General features: G+C 38.8%; 1 protein-coding gene across 3 annotated transcripts; it reads left to right on the top strand.

Annotated features, from left to right (window-relative positions):
* The first annotated feature begins 520 nt into the window (after positions 1 to 520).
* On the top strand, positions 521 to 19,081 carry znf512b (zinc finger protein 512B). Of its 3 annotated transcripts, none has more exons than XM_077608306.1 (18): positions 521 to 1,583; positions 2,631 to 2,765; positions 10,062 to 10,144; positions 10,302 to 10,430; positions 10,574 to 10,749; positions 10,849 to 11,127; positions 11,209 to 11,285; positions 11,376 to 11,510; positions 11,930 to 12,057; positions 12,288 to 12,380; positions 13,387 to 13,485; positions 13,752 to 13,812; positions 13,882 to 14,000; positions 14,087 to 14,401; positions 14,546 to 14,647; positions 14,803 to 14,865; positions 15,325 to 15,423; positions 15,901 to 19,081. In XM_077608306.1, exons 2-18 carry the CDS (start codon positions 2,633 to 2,635, stop codon positions 16,240 to 16,242), a joined length of 2,433 nt encoding a protein of 810 aa, XP_077464432.1. In that variant the 5' UTR covers positions 521 to 1,583; positions 2,631 to 2,632; the 3' UTR covers positions 16,243 to 19,081. The 3 variants fall into 3 exon arrangements, with proteins under 3 accessions (XP_077464432.1, XP_077464430.1, XP_077464431.1); XM_077608304.1 differs by having other exon boundaries at positions 523 to 904; positions 986 to 1,583; positions 13,752 to 14,000; XM_077608305.1 differs by having other exon boundaries at positions 524 to 1,583; positions 10,849 to 11,126; positions 11,214 to 11,285; positions 13,752 to 14,000.
* The last annotated feature ends 638 nt before the right edge of the window (positions 19,082 to 19,719 follow it).

Genomic DNA, 19,719 nt, shown 5'->3' with positions numbered 1-19,719 from the left:
ATTGGCTGCCATTGACTGGGGTAGACATTCAATCCATATTTACTGGCAAAGGTTGAGTGCGAATGATCGTCTCCCACCATCCTAAACAAATTGGATTGGACGTGACATTGAAATATGAACATTCACAGCCTGTCCTCCCTGTATAATCATAGCTAATAGTTTGTTTTTATTACCAACAATAGTCACTTGCCTATAAAGGGTTAAAGGTCAAGTGTCAACTCTTCAATAGCTCTCCACTATCTCAAATGTTCATATTGTGGCCTACATGACCCATCATATGATCAGGAATGTGTGTAGTTTTTTTTAAAACCAAAAACAATCACTTGAAGAGATAAACCTATTTGTTGTACACCCACGATAACACGAAATAAAATGTCGTTTACGGTTATTGTATTATTCATCTGCTGTGTTGCTGAGGCTTAGTTTGATTTCAGGGTTTATAAGGAAGGCTGTGATTGGCTAAACGACTCTGCCACATTAAAAGGAGCATCTAAACTCTGACTATAATGATTAAAATGGCCATAATTAGATGGGAGAAGGTGATTCGCTGTATTACATGCTAAGGGCGAGCATGTTTTTTTTCTTTTTTTTTCTTTTTGTTCATGGCATCATATAGTTGGCAAGGATTGTGAAGCCCCGGTCGTACGTCAGGCTCGAACGCGGTTCCGTCGGAAGAGCCGGTGGCACAGCAAGCAGCAACTTTAGCCAGCTGAAAGCGCCATTATCATCCTCGGGGTCGGAAATAAGGATGGGAATAGCAACTCCGATGACAATCATGTCAAGTTGACTCTCGTTTCCGCTGTCAAAGGCGGCGTGCTTAGCTCAGACACAGCACACATTGGTGGGATAGTGTACATGGCCGCGGAGACATCATATCCGTATTAAAAACGAAAATAATCCCGAGGTAAGGAGCCGAGGAGTGGCCAAAACCGTCGGCGGATGTCATTATTTTCACTCGCGTCGGCTCTCTTTTGCTCTCCCAAAGTGTTTTGAAGCCGTGGAAATGATCGCACGTCTAACATTTTGGTGGCTCCCTCAAGATCCAGCCAGCACAAGGATTTTTTCTGCTCTCCTCCTTCGTTTATAAAGTCGCCATTTTGCTTCACTGCTCGTTTAAACCAGCCGGTATTCCCAAAATTTTCCTCAAGGAGTCGAGGATTTACAAATCTTTTCGGGCTATTTTTGGACTGTTTGACGGCAAGCTTGGAGCGGTGCCTCGTGCTTTATACATACATATTAATGCAGCAAAGGAAGGAGGCACGACCGGGTTAAAGTCTCCTGGATTGTTTTTTAGTTTTATTTTTTAATCCTGCACGCAATTTGTCCTTTTTTTTGCTTTTTCCGCCCACCCTTTACCCTCATTGACGTTTGCAGGCGTGAAGGGGGGGGGGGGCAGGCCGGCGGTGTTCCCCATAGCAGCAGCGCCGTGACCGGCCCTTGACACACAGCAGGTGGGATTACAATGTAACAAACATTGTCGGATAAACACCCAACACGGTGCCTTTCTTTGGACGCCCTCCTCGTGGACGACCACGCACGAGGGCTGACCTGTGTCCAGGCGGCCCTGATCTGAACACTTTCAGGTAGGTGTGGCTAACCACAGCTCTTGGAGAGAAAAGTGCTACTTTTTCATCTCTCTCACGAGTCACACCAACATGGCAGCGTGCCATCGAATGCTTAAATTACTAGTTGTTTCCACTTTGTCAGCAGATTGTGTGACTGGATTCAAGTAGGACTGTTGCGCCTGCCCTGGTTTTCTGTTTTGCACTCACCTGATGTAATTTTTTTTTTCTTCGGGGAATACATTTCTGCCACACCTCTGGGGTCCATTTACACCCACACTCCTACCTTGGGGCAATTTAGAGTGTCCAATCAGCCAACTACCCATGTTTTTGGAATGTGGAAGGAAACCGGAGTACCCGGAGAAAACCCACACAGGCCCCGGAAGAACATGCAAACTCCACACAGGTGGACCAACCTGGATTTGAACACAGTTGCCCAATGTGAGACCGATGCGCTAACCGCTAAACCACCGGGCCGCCCTGAGCACAGAAGAATGAATGAATTAACCCCACAAAGATCCAACATCCACATAGTTGGACATCATCATTTGGTATACGCGTGTGGCCAATCTGTTTAAAAAACAAAAACAAAACGCGCTATGGGTAGTGAGTGTGTCAGCGTTTGCCGATATGACATGGCAGGGAAGTGTAATTGGTATTATAAACAAAAACAAAAAAATAATCGTACCGGTGCAAAGCTAGTAATAATGCAGCTTGGGCTTTTTGAGGCAAAAAAAGTTGCTTTGGTTTTGACCGTTGGGTCACAGATAGTTGTGAATCGTTCACCCCTGTCCCTTTCTTTCACTTACCTTTTTTCTAATGGGAGTTGAAGCATAAGAGTATTGATTTCGAAACCAAGCATGTAAGATCATAGCTTCATCATCACTACAGATGATGTGTGTGACTCAACTCAGATAATCTTCAGTCTAGCTACATGAATGCACAGGATGACATGACATCAAATACCACTACCGATCTTTACAGTACATTTTTAACATTTTTATCAACAAGAACAGTGCTTTGGATGCTCCCAGGAGCTGTGATAATGATTCTATTTTACCAATGTAGGCATGGAAAACCCCAGTGGCACCAAGATTGGAAAGCTGTCAACATCAGGGCTGCCAAAGGGCCGGACCTCCAAGCATGGACATCCCCAAGAGCCTGTCAGAACTGCACCTTGCTCTGAAAACAACATCAAACACAGTAAGTGACAAGCCGCCTCGCTTTGTTAAATTCAAAGAATTGTCACAGATTGTTTGAATAGTGGAAGCTTTGTTCATTGGGATCCTATGTAATTCTTTAAGATGGATTTTTTTTCAAAAGTCACTTTTTCATACAACATAATATAGATCATATCAGACTTGACAAAAAAATTGATCATCACTCAAACACATTTTTGGTTCATAGTAAGAAACTTCTAAGTAAAAATGTGTGGCTTTGCAGTTTTTTTTGTAAAAATGGCATGTTCATTTTCTGCTCAATGGTTTCTCCTTTTTTGTCTTCCAATTTTCAGGGTATTTTAATGACAATGTTAGGTTTATTAATAAATTTGAATTGCCAGTGTTGGTTTGAAGGGTTGTCTCCCTTAATATTTCAGCTCAAGGACTGACTAATGATCATTCAAAGTGTACCCTGACCCCTTACGAGTTAACAACACAGTTTGTTTAACCATTTTTTATGATAGTTGACTGTTGACTGTTTGCAGGATTTACATTAACTGTGGCTAAAAGCAATTAGTAACACAGTATTTCTCACTTCCAAAAAAACAATTAACATTTTGGAACTGCCCAATAAAACAACATTTACACTGATAGGTGACAACTAGGACTTTTTAACATGTTTGGGCACATGTTTAAATTAGTTTTATATATATCTCAACTGGCTGCAAACATAGACTACTGAGTACTTAGTACACATTGACTTATTTTTTTGTTAAATCAGAGCCATACAATAGAAAAATAGAGTTTATACTGCCTCTCAATTAGTATGTTGCAAGTCATCTGGATGAATATAAACTAAATATACCAGGATTACAGAATTGGGTATCGACTCAGTAACCAGTAACATAGTCTTAACTTTGTTGCTAGAGTGATTTGGAAAATCTAGGGCTGTTCTATTGACCTAGTTGTTTTGGCTGCTGCAAAACAGTCTTTTAAAACTACACACACAATTACACACTTGTCTGTATATGTGCAGCATTAATACCACTGCGCTGACGAGAGTACTTAATTTTTTTAGGTAATACGCTGTCGTCGAGAACGTGTTTTTTTGGCAGCTTTACATATTTTTATTATCTAAAAGAGCAGGCAAATACATCATACATTCATTCCTCAGACTTCTTTCATTGTTTGTAAATGTACAACGTCGAATGCTTTCAAATGTTTAATACAGACAAACCTAGTAGCAGATAGGTGTTTTTTGGGCAGTGAGCGTTGTCAAAATAGAGGTCATTTTATGGCAATATCTGACATGTAAATGCATATAGTTTAGGTCCAAACAAAGGTGATAGCTTGCCTTGAGTAGTGAGCAAATTTTAGTTACATATACCCAATAGTGTCATCACACTTCACAACAATCAGATGGTAGTGAAAAGGTTTGAATGCTTACTTCAAGCAGGTTATTGCCATTTCAAATTGAAAGAAGAAAAATAAAAACATCACACATAGGAGGCCTACTAGGCTAATGCAAAACCAAAACATAAAACACTTCCAAAGCAAGTATTTATATTGTGGCACTTATAACCCTTTGATTAACTGATACACGTGACCACAAGTGGTGCAGCAATAAAAGTAGTGTCACCGTATTAAAATTATTCCAGATAAACTGTATTATTTATCCTGTGAAAAATAGAATATTATATTACCAGAGCTAACTGAGTTATTTATTTGACTCATGAAATCAAGATGTACAACTTTACGGTTTTGTTTTATATACTAATAGCTGTTACTTGTTTCTCTCCCTTTAAAATATTTATCCTTATGGATTTTCATGGTTATCGAGCTTAGTTGCTTTCTTGTTGGAAAGCAGATGTTTTCATTCATCCCATTTTGCTTTGTGATTTGTAGCGTCACGGTGACAGTGAGTGCGTTCAGAGTCTTGACATACTTTGCGCGAGTGTTACAACATCCATCTAAATTACCAAGTGTAGCAGCTGTTGTCGGAATTGTAGCTGACCGTGGTGCACTCGGATTTGGCCAACACAGCATAATGCACTAATCGCCCTGGATGATTTCTTTTCCTCTCCTTCTCTGTGGATGGCAACCCCGCTACATGAAACCACCAAACCACACTGAAGCTGTTTGGTTGATGTTGGTTACACGCAATAAAGGAGTGGTTGCCCAAAACACCAATCCAGTACTAAATAGTTCTGTCTTTGGGTGTTTTCAAGACTAAACTTCAAACATTTTTATTAATTATAAAAATGCCTGCAGTTTTGAAACATAATTTTTCGAGGGAAGTTTATTCATATACACATACCCCAAAATATCATGTACATATAGCTTGTTTTTCTGAGTCAATAATAGCATTTTAGTCTCAGCCCACTATTATAAAGGGACAATTAGGAGGAGTGGGGGGAAAAAAACAGATAACGCCTTCATCTGTATTGTCTCGAAAAAATAGTTTATAACCCGTCATCTTTTGCCATATTGTCTCAACAAGGATTTGTCCAAGATTATTGCATGCTGTGGACTCTTTTGGAGGTGGTTACTCGTGCACTTAGGTGCTGCTGCTGCTCCGGCTGCTGCTTTTATTTTATTTATTTATGTTATAAATACGCTACCATGTGTGTGTGCGTGCACTCAAACCCCAGCCAACTTCACTGACTGCAGGACATCATTCATGTGCCATCTGCTGACCCTGCGTATTTGTAACGGCATCCGTTTCTCAGTCACCCTCTGTGTTGTCCAGATCTCACCGCATACCGTGGAACGGTATTATGTTGGTGTTCCCTTAGGAAATAATTGTGATACAATTAGAATTGTTTTTTATTTTAATAATGATTACTAGATATTAATTCATCATTTTATTTGAGGCTGAAATGTTGCCATCAAGAAACATTTCACTTGATAGGGAAATACAACTGCACAGTATAATGCAACTGAGAATATGAGCCACTTACATTTGTCCATTTTTGTCGTTCACTGATCTGTAGCTAGGACTTTAATGACCACATCCTGAATTTGAACAGTGGATCGAGCGCTTATGACTAGTGAATTCAATGTTGGCTCTGGCTCAAATGAGCATCTGGCAATAGATGCAGCTTTCAGGGTGGTGAAGTATGCAGCTGATGTCGAAGACTCTTTAGAATCAGTGCTGTTCTCAGGGGACCATTGAGGCATTATGAATTTCCAGAAAAGAAGAGCTCTTTGAGCTTTTTCACTGTATTTGAAGCATATAATATATTTTGCGTGTGGTGTAATCTGATCCACAGGTGCGCCCGTGAATTGCTATTTCCTTCACAAAAGATAATGTCAATCAACAGGCCTTAACCATTTGCGCAAACGGTGATGTGCTTCGAAGAAATAAAAGAACATATGCAAACGACAACAATTGTAGCAAACAGCCAGACTGTGCATCTTTTGTATTTTCATGGAAATGAGTATTGCTGATAGTAACAGCGCAAATGGTTTTTCGTCTCATTGTGCCCTGCTATTGCCTGTTAACCAATTCAGGGTGTACCCCACCTACTGCCCATTGTTAGCTGGGTTAGGATGAGCAGAACAAAAAATGAATAAATGATAGTACCATGGTCAAAAAAACAGATAAGTTAGTTTCTGTCTGGAATTTTAGATGTTCAGCCCTGGAGGGTTTACCTAGTCCTAGTGTATCTAGTCAAGCTTCAAGTTGTGTAAAACATGATTTTTGAGCGTTAGTTGAGCTGAGATTCTCTTCACGGTGTTTCTTTAGTCCTCTTTAAACAAAGCTTTGTTTGTGCGCTGTCATTTCCAGCTATATATTCTTTCATAAAACGTAAACTAGGATGTAAAGTTGTGATACAGGCTCTTCCAGCCACACAGCTGTGTTGATGCCATTTGTATGTGTCTTCTAAAAGGCAGTACAGTTCCAATCCAACTAGGCAGATCGAGACAATGGCTCTTGTGTGAGTTGCTTGCAGAGAAAAAAACAAATCTCCACTCTGTTAATGTGTGCGTGTGTGCATGCATGCATGTGGTTTGGAAGTGTGTGAGGAGCAGTTGCAGTCTAGGGGAGCTCAAGGCTTATATGAGAGTATTAGACAGCTGCCAGGACCCCTGGGTCCTCCTTCTCTTACTTGGAAAATTACTGCTTTATTTCTAAATTCATGGCATTGGGGTTCTAATTTCCTTGACAGTTGAAACATGCCTATTTCACTTTCACAAACAAAAACAATGTTTTCCCCTTTTATCATAATTCTTCATGTAATTAATGGATGAATGGGATAAATGAGTTAACTCTCATCCCTCTTTCTTACCAAGTGTGGCTGAACATTTGCAGAGATCTGCAGACAGCTGGGTGCAAGTCATCCCCGCACACTAAATTAACAGCTGTTTTATCCCTTCGACTTGTGTCTAGGAGCTGTGGTTTGGACCTAAACAGGCCTGCTTTCTTTCACCTAGGACAATGGCTGAGTGTGCGCCTCAGACTCACAACAGCAAACTGGCTGACATGTTTTTGTTTACTGTTGTATATTCCATCCATACCAAGGTCACTTCTTTGTTTACTTCTCTGTTCATTGAATGGACGCACGTTTAATTATAATTGCATTTTTGTCAAGAGTTTTTGGGAAGTTATAAATATGACATGTTGATCTTATTCCCATAGCAACAAGAGCATACTGAATCAGCCCTGCAGCTAAATGTGTTAATTAGGACCTTATTTTACAAGACCTGTTTTTCTGAGTTAGGGATTTGAATGTATCTTCAATTTCCTGCTCAGAAAAAGAACTCTCCATCTGTGACTTAGATAGCAAATAGAAAAGGATGTTGAAACTGTCCCTTCATAATCATAAACACAATGCTAACACTGGCCAACATATTATTTTTCTAATTTTCTCTAGCATGTTTTTTTAATGGATTTTTTTTAACTGATTCTATACAATTTGTGGTCGCTGATTTCAAATCTGCTGCCAGTTTCTTTTTTACACATTTTTTCCCTGCACAAGAGGCATTTATAGGTGTTCCTTTCTTTTTCATATTGTTCTAATTATGTGCTTGTATACAGCATTCAGCATTTAAATGCAGAATTTTTGACTTCGCTACTAAGCATTAATGTTAGTTATCCTTGCCTTTTTCTAGTTCTATTTCGGTATATGCTTGAACTACTAAAATGCTACACACAACTTCTGCTCTTGTGGTTAAACATTAAACAGAAATGAGTGGACCTTATCCGTAATCAGAACGGTCATGAAATACAGGGAAATTACTGAGCTGGGAGAATGCTATACATCATTGATTTAGAGAACTGGGAATCTTGATGCTTGTGTAAGCTTTTTCTCGGCAGAAAATCAATTAGTTTATTTCATGCAAAATCCCCTTTCCATTTTCATAATCCTGATAGGTACGCTGAGTGCTTGGAATCAGTTTAGATGCCACCAAAAATGAGGCTGCATGTGTCCATGCTGTCACTGCTTGCCAATGTGTGTATAACATGACATGAAATGCTTGACATTATTTTCCCTTTCCAAGGCTTTAATTCGTTTCACCTAAAACGTTGTTATACTTTGGAAGAAATCTTCTTTGAACATTTTTACACATTTGATATTTCTGAATTTTATTTCAGCTTTTAAACAGTCGATGCAAATGCAGTGGTGCCCAAACCACGGCCCTTGGGCACCGAGCGGCCCACTGCCCATTTTTTATTGGCCTGCGGCAAAACAGCCTACATTCTAGTGTATTTCTCAGCTTTAACACTAGATGGTGGTACTTAATATAGGAAACTATAGAATTTCAGTATTTTGTTTTACATTTATGTTTTGCCTTATTCCGAGCATCACTTTAAGAAATAAAAGTGAAAGGATTTCAATTTAGCCTTTGCATCCTTTCGCTCTGTTTCCCATTACCCTATATAAAAAGTGTGTACTGCTAGTTACCTGAGAGTACAAGACTGATGTAGCAGTGATATAATTGTAACAGTTAAAAGAGTCAAATTCTTATTACATACCATTGCATGATGGTCATGTGAGTAAAAATGATTTTTTTTAAATGAATACAGAAATGTGGCAGACATTGCATAAGCAGTGATGAAAGCAGCAGTCTCAGGGATTGAGTGAAGGATAAAGCTGAAGCATTAATTTTTCTGTGTGCTACTGTGTGAAAGGTTCACACCAGTGCTTACGATTTACGGTTGATCTTTTGGTCTCAGCAGACAGCTTTATGTTACACTGCTCTCTCAAACTCAAACCACAGCTCAAAGGCGGACAAAGAGCTGTGTTTTCTGCAGGTTGAGGATTTACTCGCGGTTGTAGGTTGTAAATGGCTTGACGAAATGTTGTCTGACTAATACAAACAATTTGCCATTTAAACTTCAGCGCAATTCCTCTTCATTGGTGTTCTACGACTTCTTTGCCACAGCCGCACACAAGACGGTAAAACAGGACCAAAGTTGTATTCATAATCAGAATGTCAATCGTATGTAACCTCAAGGCCTATTGCCCAACCCCAGTGACGCCATTTTTTTGTAGGGTGGTGGGTCCTACCATAATTCCGCACTATAAAGCTCACCCATGTTTGTCCACTTTTACGCAGCAAGATTCGATTGATAGGCAAATAAGAGTGTTTGAATTGTTAAGAAAGGGGGCATTAAGAAGGTCTCCCTGACTGGGTAAAGTAAAGAGAAAAATATTTTGGGGTCACAGTATTAAAGCCAAGTGTTTATGGGAAACAGAAAAACAAAATTTCGCCTAACTATTCAGTGGCTGAAAAAAATGCATTGAATTTTCGTTACAAACAGTAGAGCTGGCGACAGAATATTTTAGTGGCTTTGGAAATATTAAGAAATTGTCTTCATCCATACAGGATTCGGAGCAATTTCCTCGTTCACATGCTAGAGAGTTTCTCTAGAAGAGTGGTCTCCAAAATCATCCACAAAGGGCCACAACGGGTATAGGATTTCACTTCATCGAAACAAGACACCTTTTCCTAATCATGTGTCTTACAAGTGTAATGAATGGATTGCAGTCAGGTGCTGCTAGGAGCAGCTACCGGTAGGCAACGTTAGGCACTTAGAGAAATATTATTTTAGCTTTCGATCAACTTTGATGTCAACATGAAGCCGCCACAATCACGGTTTAGTCATTTTCCATTGTTATCGTCAAAGTCATTGGTTATAAGTATAGTATAGAATAGTTCTCTCTTTCCGTGTGTGCCCTGGCAACCAGTCCCTGGTGTAGTCCGTCTTTAATCTGAAACCATCTGGGATAGGCTCCAGCGACCCTGATGAGGACAAGCTTGTTATAAAGGAATGAATAAGTTTCCTGATTGAGTCAGCAGTTTGATGTTGTTTTCTTCTTTATTTTGCCAGCATCTGTTTGTGGTGAGGCAGCAGAAGGAAAGCGGAAAGGTCGCCCTAAAGCAGAAGAAGAGCAGGAACTGAGAAGCATCCCTGTGAGTTCATCTCTTTGAACTAAATGGGTGTTTCAAGTGGGCTTCATTTTTTTTACTCAGAGTAGGCTGTTTTACATGAATTTGAACTGAATGCAATGTAGCAACAGCAGTTTTGTGTATTATTGATGTATTTATTTATTTTCCTCATCTCGATTAGGCCCATTTGATAGTACAGTGGAAGGAAGAATTTAAGCGTCGCTCCAAGGTCAAATGTCCATGTTCAGGCTGCTGGTTGGAGTTTCCCAGCATCTATGGCGTAAAGTACCACTATCAACGCTGCCAGGCGGTAAGCCTGTATCCTACTCTCCACCTACACAATTATGGCCATCGTAATGTTAACTTCCCGTATTTATTAATATAATTAATTAATGAAACACTTTTGAATGTGGTTTCTTCAAGTTTCATGTCTTGATGTCATTTTTCCCCCAGACCATAGGACCTGAGAAGCAGAGTCATGGCTGTCTCTATTGTGACGCAGTGTTTGCAACAATGGTACGTCTGCAAAAGCATATGCTTTGGAACCACCCAGATAGGGTAAATTTGGAGTCAAAGGATGAGCAGCTTAAGCTTCAGAAGAACCCTGTCAAGTCAAGCACTGTAAAAAGGTAAGCAGTATCTTAAAGGTCCGATTTGTTTTATTTTCATTGATTGTCATATTACTTATGACATTTTGCTGGCTTTCTTTCCTTGGTTTGTGACCTTAGACCCCTGGAAAATAGCCCTCCATCTCCAGTCTTCTTCAAAGTGAAAAAGACCCTAGAAGTGTCCACCCCTTCTCACAATGGAGAGCTGGCTCATCAGAGGAGTGAGAGGAAACAGCACATCCAGCCATTATTGCAGAGTCACCAGATTCAGTCATCCCAGCTTCAAATTGAGCAGTCCCACTCCCAAAGCACATCCTCTGATGCAGGGGGGAGTGAAAGTGAATGTGGAAGCCTACCGCCATCTTACCCTGATGAAGATCCAGAACGGATGAAACATAGTGAGATTACAGCATTTTTATTTTCAAAAAAATGCTTCTGTTGTTTTTGACCAATTTTTTATGCCTTTATGTTATTTCTTGGACAAGGACGGAAGCAGAAAACACCTAAGAAGTTCACTGGGGAGCAGCCTTCAATCACTGGAACGTTCGGCCTGAAAGGTATTGACAAATATATCTAATCTCTCTTACATCTCTCTCTCATCTCTGGAGATACAGTGACATTCACAATTGTGTGCATGTCTGCTGCAGGTATGACTAAAGTGGAGGAGAAGCTGAAGGCAAGCCGCGTAAAGAGACCAGAGGCTAGTGGATTTAGCGACGACCCACACAGACGAACAACATCAAATCAGTCCTCCACTAAACACACAGCAACAACTAGTTCAGGTGAAAACTTGATTAACAATTCCCAGCTAAAATATTAAGCATGTTATTTCTATTTGTATAGCTAGGCTTTTATCTTGACAGATTTCTGCATATGTAAAAAAATTAAGTGGTTTCTTGATAAGAAAATAGTGAAGCTGTTTGTAACCAGTGGGAGGCAGCATAGAACTATTGGTACCTAATCATGCTTCAGTCAAAAGGTACTGTTGATGAAGATACTCAAAGATACCAATTGGCACACAAAACCAGCATGTTATATCATAGCTAAATATATATACTCAGGAAACTTACTCAGGTAAAAGAAACCGTAGTAGATGAGGAATAGATGTCAACCAAAGTCAACAGCAGCAAGACAAATTCAAGAGAGGCATGCTATACAAACGTTTGAGTTGCTCACTCTGAAAGTACCATTCGTTTTTTAGCTACAGTTCCAGACATTCAGTGGCAGAAAGCAATTTCAGAGCGAGGCGAAGTGGTGTGCCCCACTTGTTCCATCGTCACCAGAAAAACAATACATGGCCTCAAGAAGCACATGGAGATCTGCCACAAGGTCAGAAAACAGGATTTTCAATTTTCAAAAATACTAAAATGATAAGCATCAAATGTAAACGCCATGCAAACAAATTTAGTGATTCACTGGAGCAACCCATGATAACATTTGTGGAAAGTATAAACAGTATCAGGATGGGTTACAGATCAAATGTTGCTTTATTGATTGGCTCGTATGCTTTTATTCGAAATAATGATATAGTAATGAATTTGAGCTCCAATCCCATGTAGCTTCAAGAAGCATTGAAGTGCCAGCAGTGCCAGAAACAGTTCAGGTCCAAGGCAGGACTTAACTACCACAACATGGCAGAACACAACTCTAAGGTACACACTAAACCACGCCAATAATCACTTAATTCACCATAGGACCGCTCTGGATCCATTTCGACTATAGAGATTTTCTTGACATTAGGAGTCCATAGAATTGGAAAATTACTAGTAGTTACTTGAAACCACAACCAATTACGAAAGCAGACTATGTATAGAAATCCACCACTGACAATAGTGTCAGCTTTCTCACAGTTTGGTGTCCTGAGTCCAACACATTCATTCACCGGACATTTACTGCCCATTAAAATATACTGCAGAATACCAGTATTTGTGCTTTTCTTTCTCAACTCGTCACTGTCCTCTTGTTTTGAATCTTAGCTTTCATTAGTCCCTTAAGCTCTTACTATTTCTGTAGCTGTCTGTCTAAAGTCTGACAGCTGGGAGATCTTCTTTAAGACATCATGAGAGCACCTGTACATTAGAGCTCTGGGATTTGCTGAATAATTCAAATCAGTGTCAAAAAGTATCATGAATGATTAATTAATGGACTTGCTGCAACGATGGCATGTGGCATGAGTGTTTTCGTGTGAGCACACTTGCTAATAATACATGAAATACAATATCAAAGAACTTTTTATTCACCGTGGAACCTCAAGTTACAAAACTTATTGGCTGGCAACCATTTCATGGTGTTGTGCTTGTTGTTGGCTTGGTTAGGTGGAGGCAGTGTTGCGACCCTCGTTAGGATAAGCAGCTCAAAAAGTGAGAGAGAGCTAGGAAATACATAGATGAAGACCAATTTGGTGTACTTTCTAATGTTTAAAAAAACTAAATTAGGAAATCGGAGAAGGGTTTTTATTTATGGTATTACCACACTTAGATTTGGAAGAAATCTACTATATATACTATAATTTTAGACCTATAAGTCACTACCCAAACACTGACAACCCGTCACACACATGCCATTTAATCCTCACACTGTGAACACATGAATTGAAAATACATTTGATGTTATTTTAGACAATATTCTAATATGTTATGTCTGTGTGTTCCTTCTCAGTCATCTTGGAATGAAGGCCAAGTGGATGACGAACATGAAGAGAGAGAAAGACTACGCCGAATACTCAAACAGATGGGTAGAATCAGATGTCCCAGTGAGGTATGTCATTGAATTTTTGTTGTCCCACTCATTCATTTCAGTGTTTAGGTTGATGTATCTCCCATTCCCAGATTTCATATCACATTTTCCTCATTATACAAGTTCTCTTTTGGCCTTCACATCTCACTTCCTAAATGTATCTTTCCTTCTAAACTGAATAGTCTTGCCTATTGATGGGGAAACAAACAGCATGTTTTTATAAGAACAATTAAGAATACGTTGAAATATTTCTCATGCATCCTTTACATTCACCTATCAATGTGCAGGGCTGTTCAGCTCACTTCTCCAGTCTGATGGGCTACCAGTACCACCAGAAGCGCTGTGGACGTGAGTTCTCCGATCTTGAAAAAGCAACATTTTTGTGCCAGCATTGCGGAAAAACATATCGCTCTAAAGCTGGCAGGGACTACCATGTACGCACTGAGCACTCCCCAACTATAAACTCGACCATGACAGCCCCCAACATCAACAAAAACAATAGAACTGATACCAACAACAACACTGGCAAAGACAGGGTAAGATCAGACATGACATACTATGAATTTTCTTTTTCATAATCGCTGACTGTCAAAAGATTTATTATGTCCTGATGTTCCTGCAGATCACATGCGAAAAAATTTTAAGCGGGAAGAGAGAGCAAAGTCAGCCCGAGTGGCATGTGAATGCAAGGGTGGCCCAAGAGAAGGATACGGTTAAACACAAGGACAGCCAAGAGAAGAACAGGGTAGAGGAAAAGGCAGCGCAGAAGAAGGAAATCGTTCAGGAGGATTTTGAACGAACACCTAGTGGTAGAGTGAGGCGGCGGTCAGCTCAAGTGGCAGTGTTCCATCTGCAAGAGATAGCAGAGGATGAGCTTGCCAAAGACTGGGGAACCAAGCGTCGCATTAAGGATGACCTGGTACCTGACAGTAAGAGGGTACGTCATAGAACGGAGTGGAATAGGTCAAGGGGAATGATGATATGACATACGAGTGTGGTCGAAGAACATATTTGTATCTCAAGGCATCACCGTATACTACACTGGCGTGAATGCAGTTAATTGCCACTCTCTTTTGTGTAGTTGAACTACACTCGCCCAGGCCTTCCCAACTTCAGCAAGGAGCTTCTAGAGACCTGGAAGACTCAAGTCAAAGAAAACGGCTTCATCTGCTGCACCAATGAAGTAACAAAGTCTCTGGGTTTCACAAATCCCATTATGCAAGCTACTGTCTTTTCATATGATGACATTAAAACAAGTTTGAGCACTACATCTGTGAAATTAATAGTTGCTACTCTTGTTATGTTATTGAATGTTTTGTATGTTTTTGTTTCATTTAGAATTGTGACGCCGTCTATTCCAGTGTGTCTGGACTAAAAGCACACTTTGCCAACTGTAGTCAGGTATTAACACACAGCCGAAGCATAAGATATCCTGAGAATGTGGACAATATTGTATATTTCACCCCATTCAATATGCGTGCTGCTTGTACATTAAAAGGTACAGTAGTACCTCTACTTATGAAATTAATTAGTTCCAGAACTTGTTTGGACTCCAATAGGACTGTCAAGCAGCACACAGGAAAATTCCCCCCCAAAAATAACATATACAGTATAAATGTATTTATGTTTTGGGGGATTTCGTAACTTGGATCTTGTTTTCGTATATCGGAATGGTCATGTGCATATCAGTGTTTCGTAACCTGAAAATTTCGTATTTAGAGGCATTCATAAGTAGAGGTACCACTGTAGTGATAAAGAATGTTATACAAGAAGTTCGCCAAAGGACTATTACAGAACAGTTTTAGGGAACTCTTTAGGTTCACCAAATGATGATCTTATTCTTACGTGCATTTGTCTTAGGGAGGTGGAGAACTGGCAAAGTATACGTGTCTGATCTGCCAGAAGGAGTTCAATTCAGAGAGTGGTGTTAAGTATCACATAAGCAAGACACACTCCCAGGTGGGTAAAAGGCCACTTTCCTGATTAATGGAGTTTGTGCACCTTTTCGCAACCGTCTTCCAAGAATCCAAAAGTAATACAACTTGGAGCTCTAGCTTCATGTTTTAGCCTCTGTTCTGCTAGTGGAATGTCAGGTTTGCACAAACCCAAAAGTACAAAATAAAATGAATTGCTAACGTCCTATAAAATGTAGAATTTCAATTCCAAAAAGGAAAGACTTGTGTAATCAATTCCATTCATACAAGACCATAATCAGATTGAGTCTTAATTACTTTTTTTGCCATAAACAAAAAATAGACAATTGAGTTGTACTGTCTGGTTAGAAGACTAGAGTCCCTCTCATTTATTGTCTTTGCTGAATAACTATAGCTTCTCATGAGGCTATAGTTATTCAGCCTCACTTTTCGGTATCTAATAAAGACTATACCAATCAGAACTTCTTTTTGATCCCCAACCACAATGTTTTTCCTGCTTCAGAATTGGTTCCGTGCATCAGCCGGTGAAGGGATTTCCAGCAGCAAGACTAGAGGACTTGATGATGATAGCATTCAAGAAGAAGTGAGGAATGGTGCCACCACAGGTAAAAAGAGGGGTCGTAAACCCAAAGAGCGTCCCCAGACACCTTTCCAAACACAAACTGAAGCAGCTACCATCAATCAAAACTCAATGGTGGATTCGACCCTGCTTTCTGACTCGACACAGTCCCGCTCGCAAAGCCCTGACTTTACAGACATTACTAATCCAGAGATAAGCCAGCAGCCCAACGGCTGTTCTGCGCAACAAAGCAAACCCAAGAGGCTATCATCATTGTCCGAGTAGCTTTGCTTTGCACAGAGGAAACCTGCTGCAACTCTGTCTTAACTTTCACAAAAATAAATAAATAAGCACTGAGAAAACAGAAAAGGTGGCTGCTGTTCGAAAAGGTAGCCACGTTACAGTACTGTTTCCATTCTAGTAAAGGGCAGTCCATTTCGGTTCCTTTACTGAACAGGCGTTGTAAAGCGAATGAAATCAAAGACTTCCTTAAAGTTGACGTCCGAAGTGATATCATTCTCTCCGCAGAAAGGTTGTTGTTTCCTATCAGTGGAGGGTCATTCACTCAAAAAACCTCATTCGAAACACCTCTCTTAGCATGGTAACGTCATGATGCGAGTGCTCTCACATTTCTTTCTGTTTAATCTGTACATAAGCACATATCTCTCTATACAATATAGATACAATATGTACTCAAACTAATGATACCATCCCATTTAAAAATCTAACTAAACCATCACTGATCGTGTTCAGAATGTTTTGTGTTTAATCATTTTAGTGTTTGTCATATCCTTTTTTCGCTTGTTTTTTGATGAAGCAAGCAAGTCACATTTAAAATCAACCTTATTTTGATGAATTTTGTCAGTGTACCACTTGAAACCTGTATCTGCTTTGAAAACTATAATTGCATTGGAAAACCAGGATTTACACAACAGACAGTAGTACTAAACTATTTAATAGGTATTGGTTTTTCTGCAGTGTCAGTGTCAACTTATCTCATCAAGCATATTTTAATTAATTTTAAAAAATTAAACTTGAGATAATGTCAGAAAAGTCAATTTATTTGACTGAAGGACGAATTCTTGTGAAGATCGTTGCACTGTTGCAGCACAATCAAGTAAGGTAAAACCTTTTTTTAAGAAGAAGCCATATTTTGGCTTTTATTTGATCTTAAAACAAAAAGAAAAGATAGAATAAAAATACTATATTTTGTAGCAGTCTAGGAGAGTGATCATTTATCATTACAAATCATGATTCGCATTTAATATATATGAATTTAAACCCGGATGTTCAAAGATATTGCATTGCACTTTAACCCTTGTTCCCGTGTGATTTTGCACTCTAAGGTATAACCTTGTAGCTGTCAGACAGGAAAAATAATATTTTATTCTCGGGGCAGAATTAGATTCTATTTACGAATAATGGGCACATCTGTGCTAACATCCATAATCTAGCATGACTATATAGTTTTAACTCACCACTCAAAGCCATAACTACCATCACCTCCTCAAACTATAGTTGTTAGTTTTTTTTAAAATTGAGATTTACAAAAACAAAATAATCCAATGTTATCAAATTAGCAGATCTAAAATTGTGCAATCATAGAGTAATAGAGTGGCTACTTTGTTGTATCTACTGTAATAATAAAGTAAACAACAGAAATATTGACAAAAATATATGATGCCTATCTAGAAATCTAGATAGCACTTTAGTTCACTTGTTACCCAACCTAAACTCTTGTGTTCCATCTCAGCAGGTCCTCGCGTTCTCTGTCTCCACTCCAGAAGTTGCATCTATACATTTTGTTGAGTGTTTTCATTTAAATAAAATCATGATATCAACTCTTTGATGAATAGTATAGTTACAATATATATTGACATACAATAACTTTTTGTAAAGCGCAGATGTTTCTCCCTTTTTTTAATCAACTGGTGGAGATAATTATGCATGTCTGTCTCTCACTCAATGAGATGGACCACTTCCTCATATCCAGGTGTAATTGATGAAGATTTATAAGATAAGCACTGATTAATTTCCCTATAATTAGTTTAGAATGTGTGTGTGTGTGTGTGTGTGCGTGTGGAACATATAGGACCTTTGTAATGACTCGGGTATAGGAATCTGTGGCGCTTTTTGGTGAGGTTCATAGCACGGCACAAAATCAGCTGCTTGTTACTCCTGTTAGTTACAGTATGTCCCATTTTCTGGGCAAGCTTTGGTGTTCCGATATAATAATTAAGCACTGCTTTTACCTGGTTGTTTTTAATTTTATCAAACCCAATACTATCTGTCTTCCTATGGTATGGAAAACACATATCTTCCCTGCAGTGTGTGCTATTTGCAACCTGTTTAGCGAGTCAAGCAATATATCATGTTTATCTGATTTTGTGTGCTTGCTAATATTTTGACATTGTTGTCTTCTCACAATTCTCAATTACTGACTTATTGTTTGGCTGCGTTAAAAGTGCTTTTTACCACAAAAGTCGTAGGCTAATTTGTCTGTATTCACTGTTATTTTGTCATTTTTGATTACTCAAATTAGCTTTTTTTTTTAAATACACAACGTCAAATACATAAGGATTGTCATTTATTCTTACTTACTCAATATGGGGAAAATAAGGCATATGTATATGTGTTTGTTTCTGTATTTAGTGCACTTCCCATAAAATAGGCTTGAAATAGGAGTGTTGTTTGAGATTTCTAGTGATCTGGACTGTGTGTGGTGTGACTTTTGTAATCGAAGAAACAGCAGGCTCCAAGTGTCTTCCCTTTGTTTCCTAAACTGAGGCTAGTTCACAGAAATCCAGTCAGGCTGTCTCCAAATTGTACACTATTTTTTTGGGGACAACAGTGTTGGACTTTGTACGCTACCTACTAATTGAAAATGAGGTATCTGCCCCAGTGGAAAGTACTATCATAATGGATGGCAGTTTTAAGAGATGATGTTGTAGCTCACAATGGTGATGTAGTAAGGATAACTAAAATAAAGCTGTGTTGTATCTTTACAGGGGAGACTTTTCACTCCTTTGAGTTTAAACTGTTAAACAGTTTTTCCCCAAATGTATTGTATGAACTGTTCATTAGCCCTCAACTAATTAATAAAGGTTTGTTGAAAAAAAAAGTATATTTGCTGTTCTTTTTTCTCAGGATATTTTTCGGGGCAAGCACATGCATAATGCCTTGAGTTTTTTTCCCCATACATCTTCTGTAATGCTAATCCTCACAAAGGTTACATACATGCTCAAGTTGCCATATTTACAGTATCTTTAAGTATGTATAGTCCATCACTGTATGTAGTATGTTCATGTATCTAGAGTAGGTTAGGTAACAGTTAATTAATCTGTTTAAGGATTTTATTTTATAAGCACAATCAAATAGAAATCGACCAATATTGTCTTTTAGATATGACATTTATTTTAAAGACTGGTTTTTGTTCATATTTCAGAAATGTTTGCGCAACAAAATTGTCAGATTGCCTGACTGAATGTTAATTGTGTACATAACATTGTATTCAAACAATCCAAGAATCCCTCGAATTGTGGCAGACGTAACAACAAATATGGTATTTTTGTCCAAAGAATAGATATACACAATTTTATCAAATCTAATCTAATCTAATTTTATCTTGAAATTGATTATTTAAACCCCTAATCCACAAATGTTTATGTTTGCGTGTGTACATATATTTTTAAGCATTGTGTATAGAATATGTTATATATATATATATATATATATATATATATATATATATATATATATATA

Source organism: Stigmatopora argus, chromosome 1, assembly GCF_051989625.1.
Source record: "Stigmatopora argus isolate UIUO_Sarg chromosome 1, RoL_Sarg_1.0, whole genome shotgun sequence".
NCBI lineage: Eukaryota > Metazoa > Chordata > Actinopteri > Syngnathiformes > Syngnathidae > Stigmatopora > Stigmatopora argus.
Note: the sequence above shows the minus strand (reverse complement) of the source record. Positions and strands in the feature narration are given on the sequence as shown.

Bases quoted from the DNA above. Each gene is read 5' to 3' on its own strand.
- znf512b (XM_077608304.1), top strand. From the start codon at position 2,633: ATGGAAAACCCCAGTGGCACCAAGATTGGAAAGCTGTCAACATCAGGG. The intron at 11,128-11,208 runs TGAGATTACAGC...GTTATTTCTTGG, and splicing joins CCAGAACGGATGAAACATAG to ACAAGGACGGAAGCAGAAAA. The intron at 12,058-12,287 runs GTCAGAAAACAG...AATCCCATGTAG, and splicing joins ACATGGAGATCTGCCACAAG to CTTCAAGAAGCATTGAAGTG.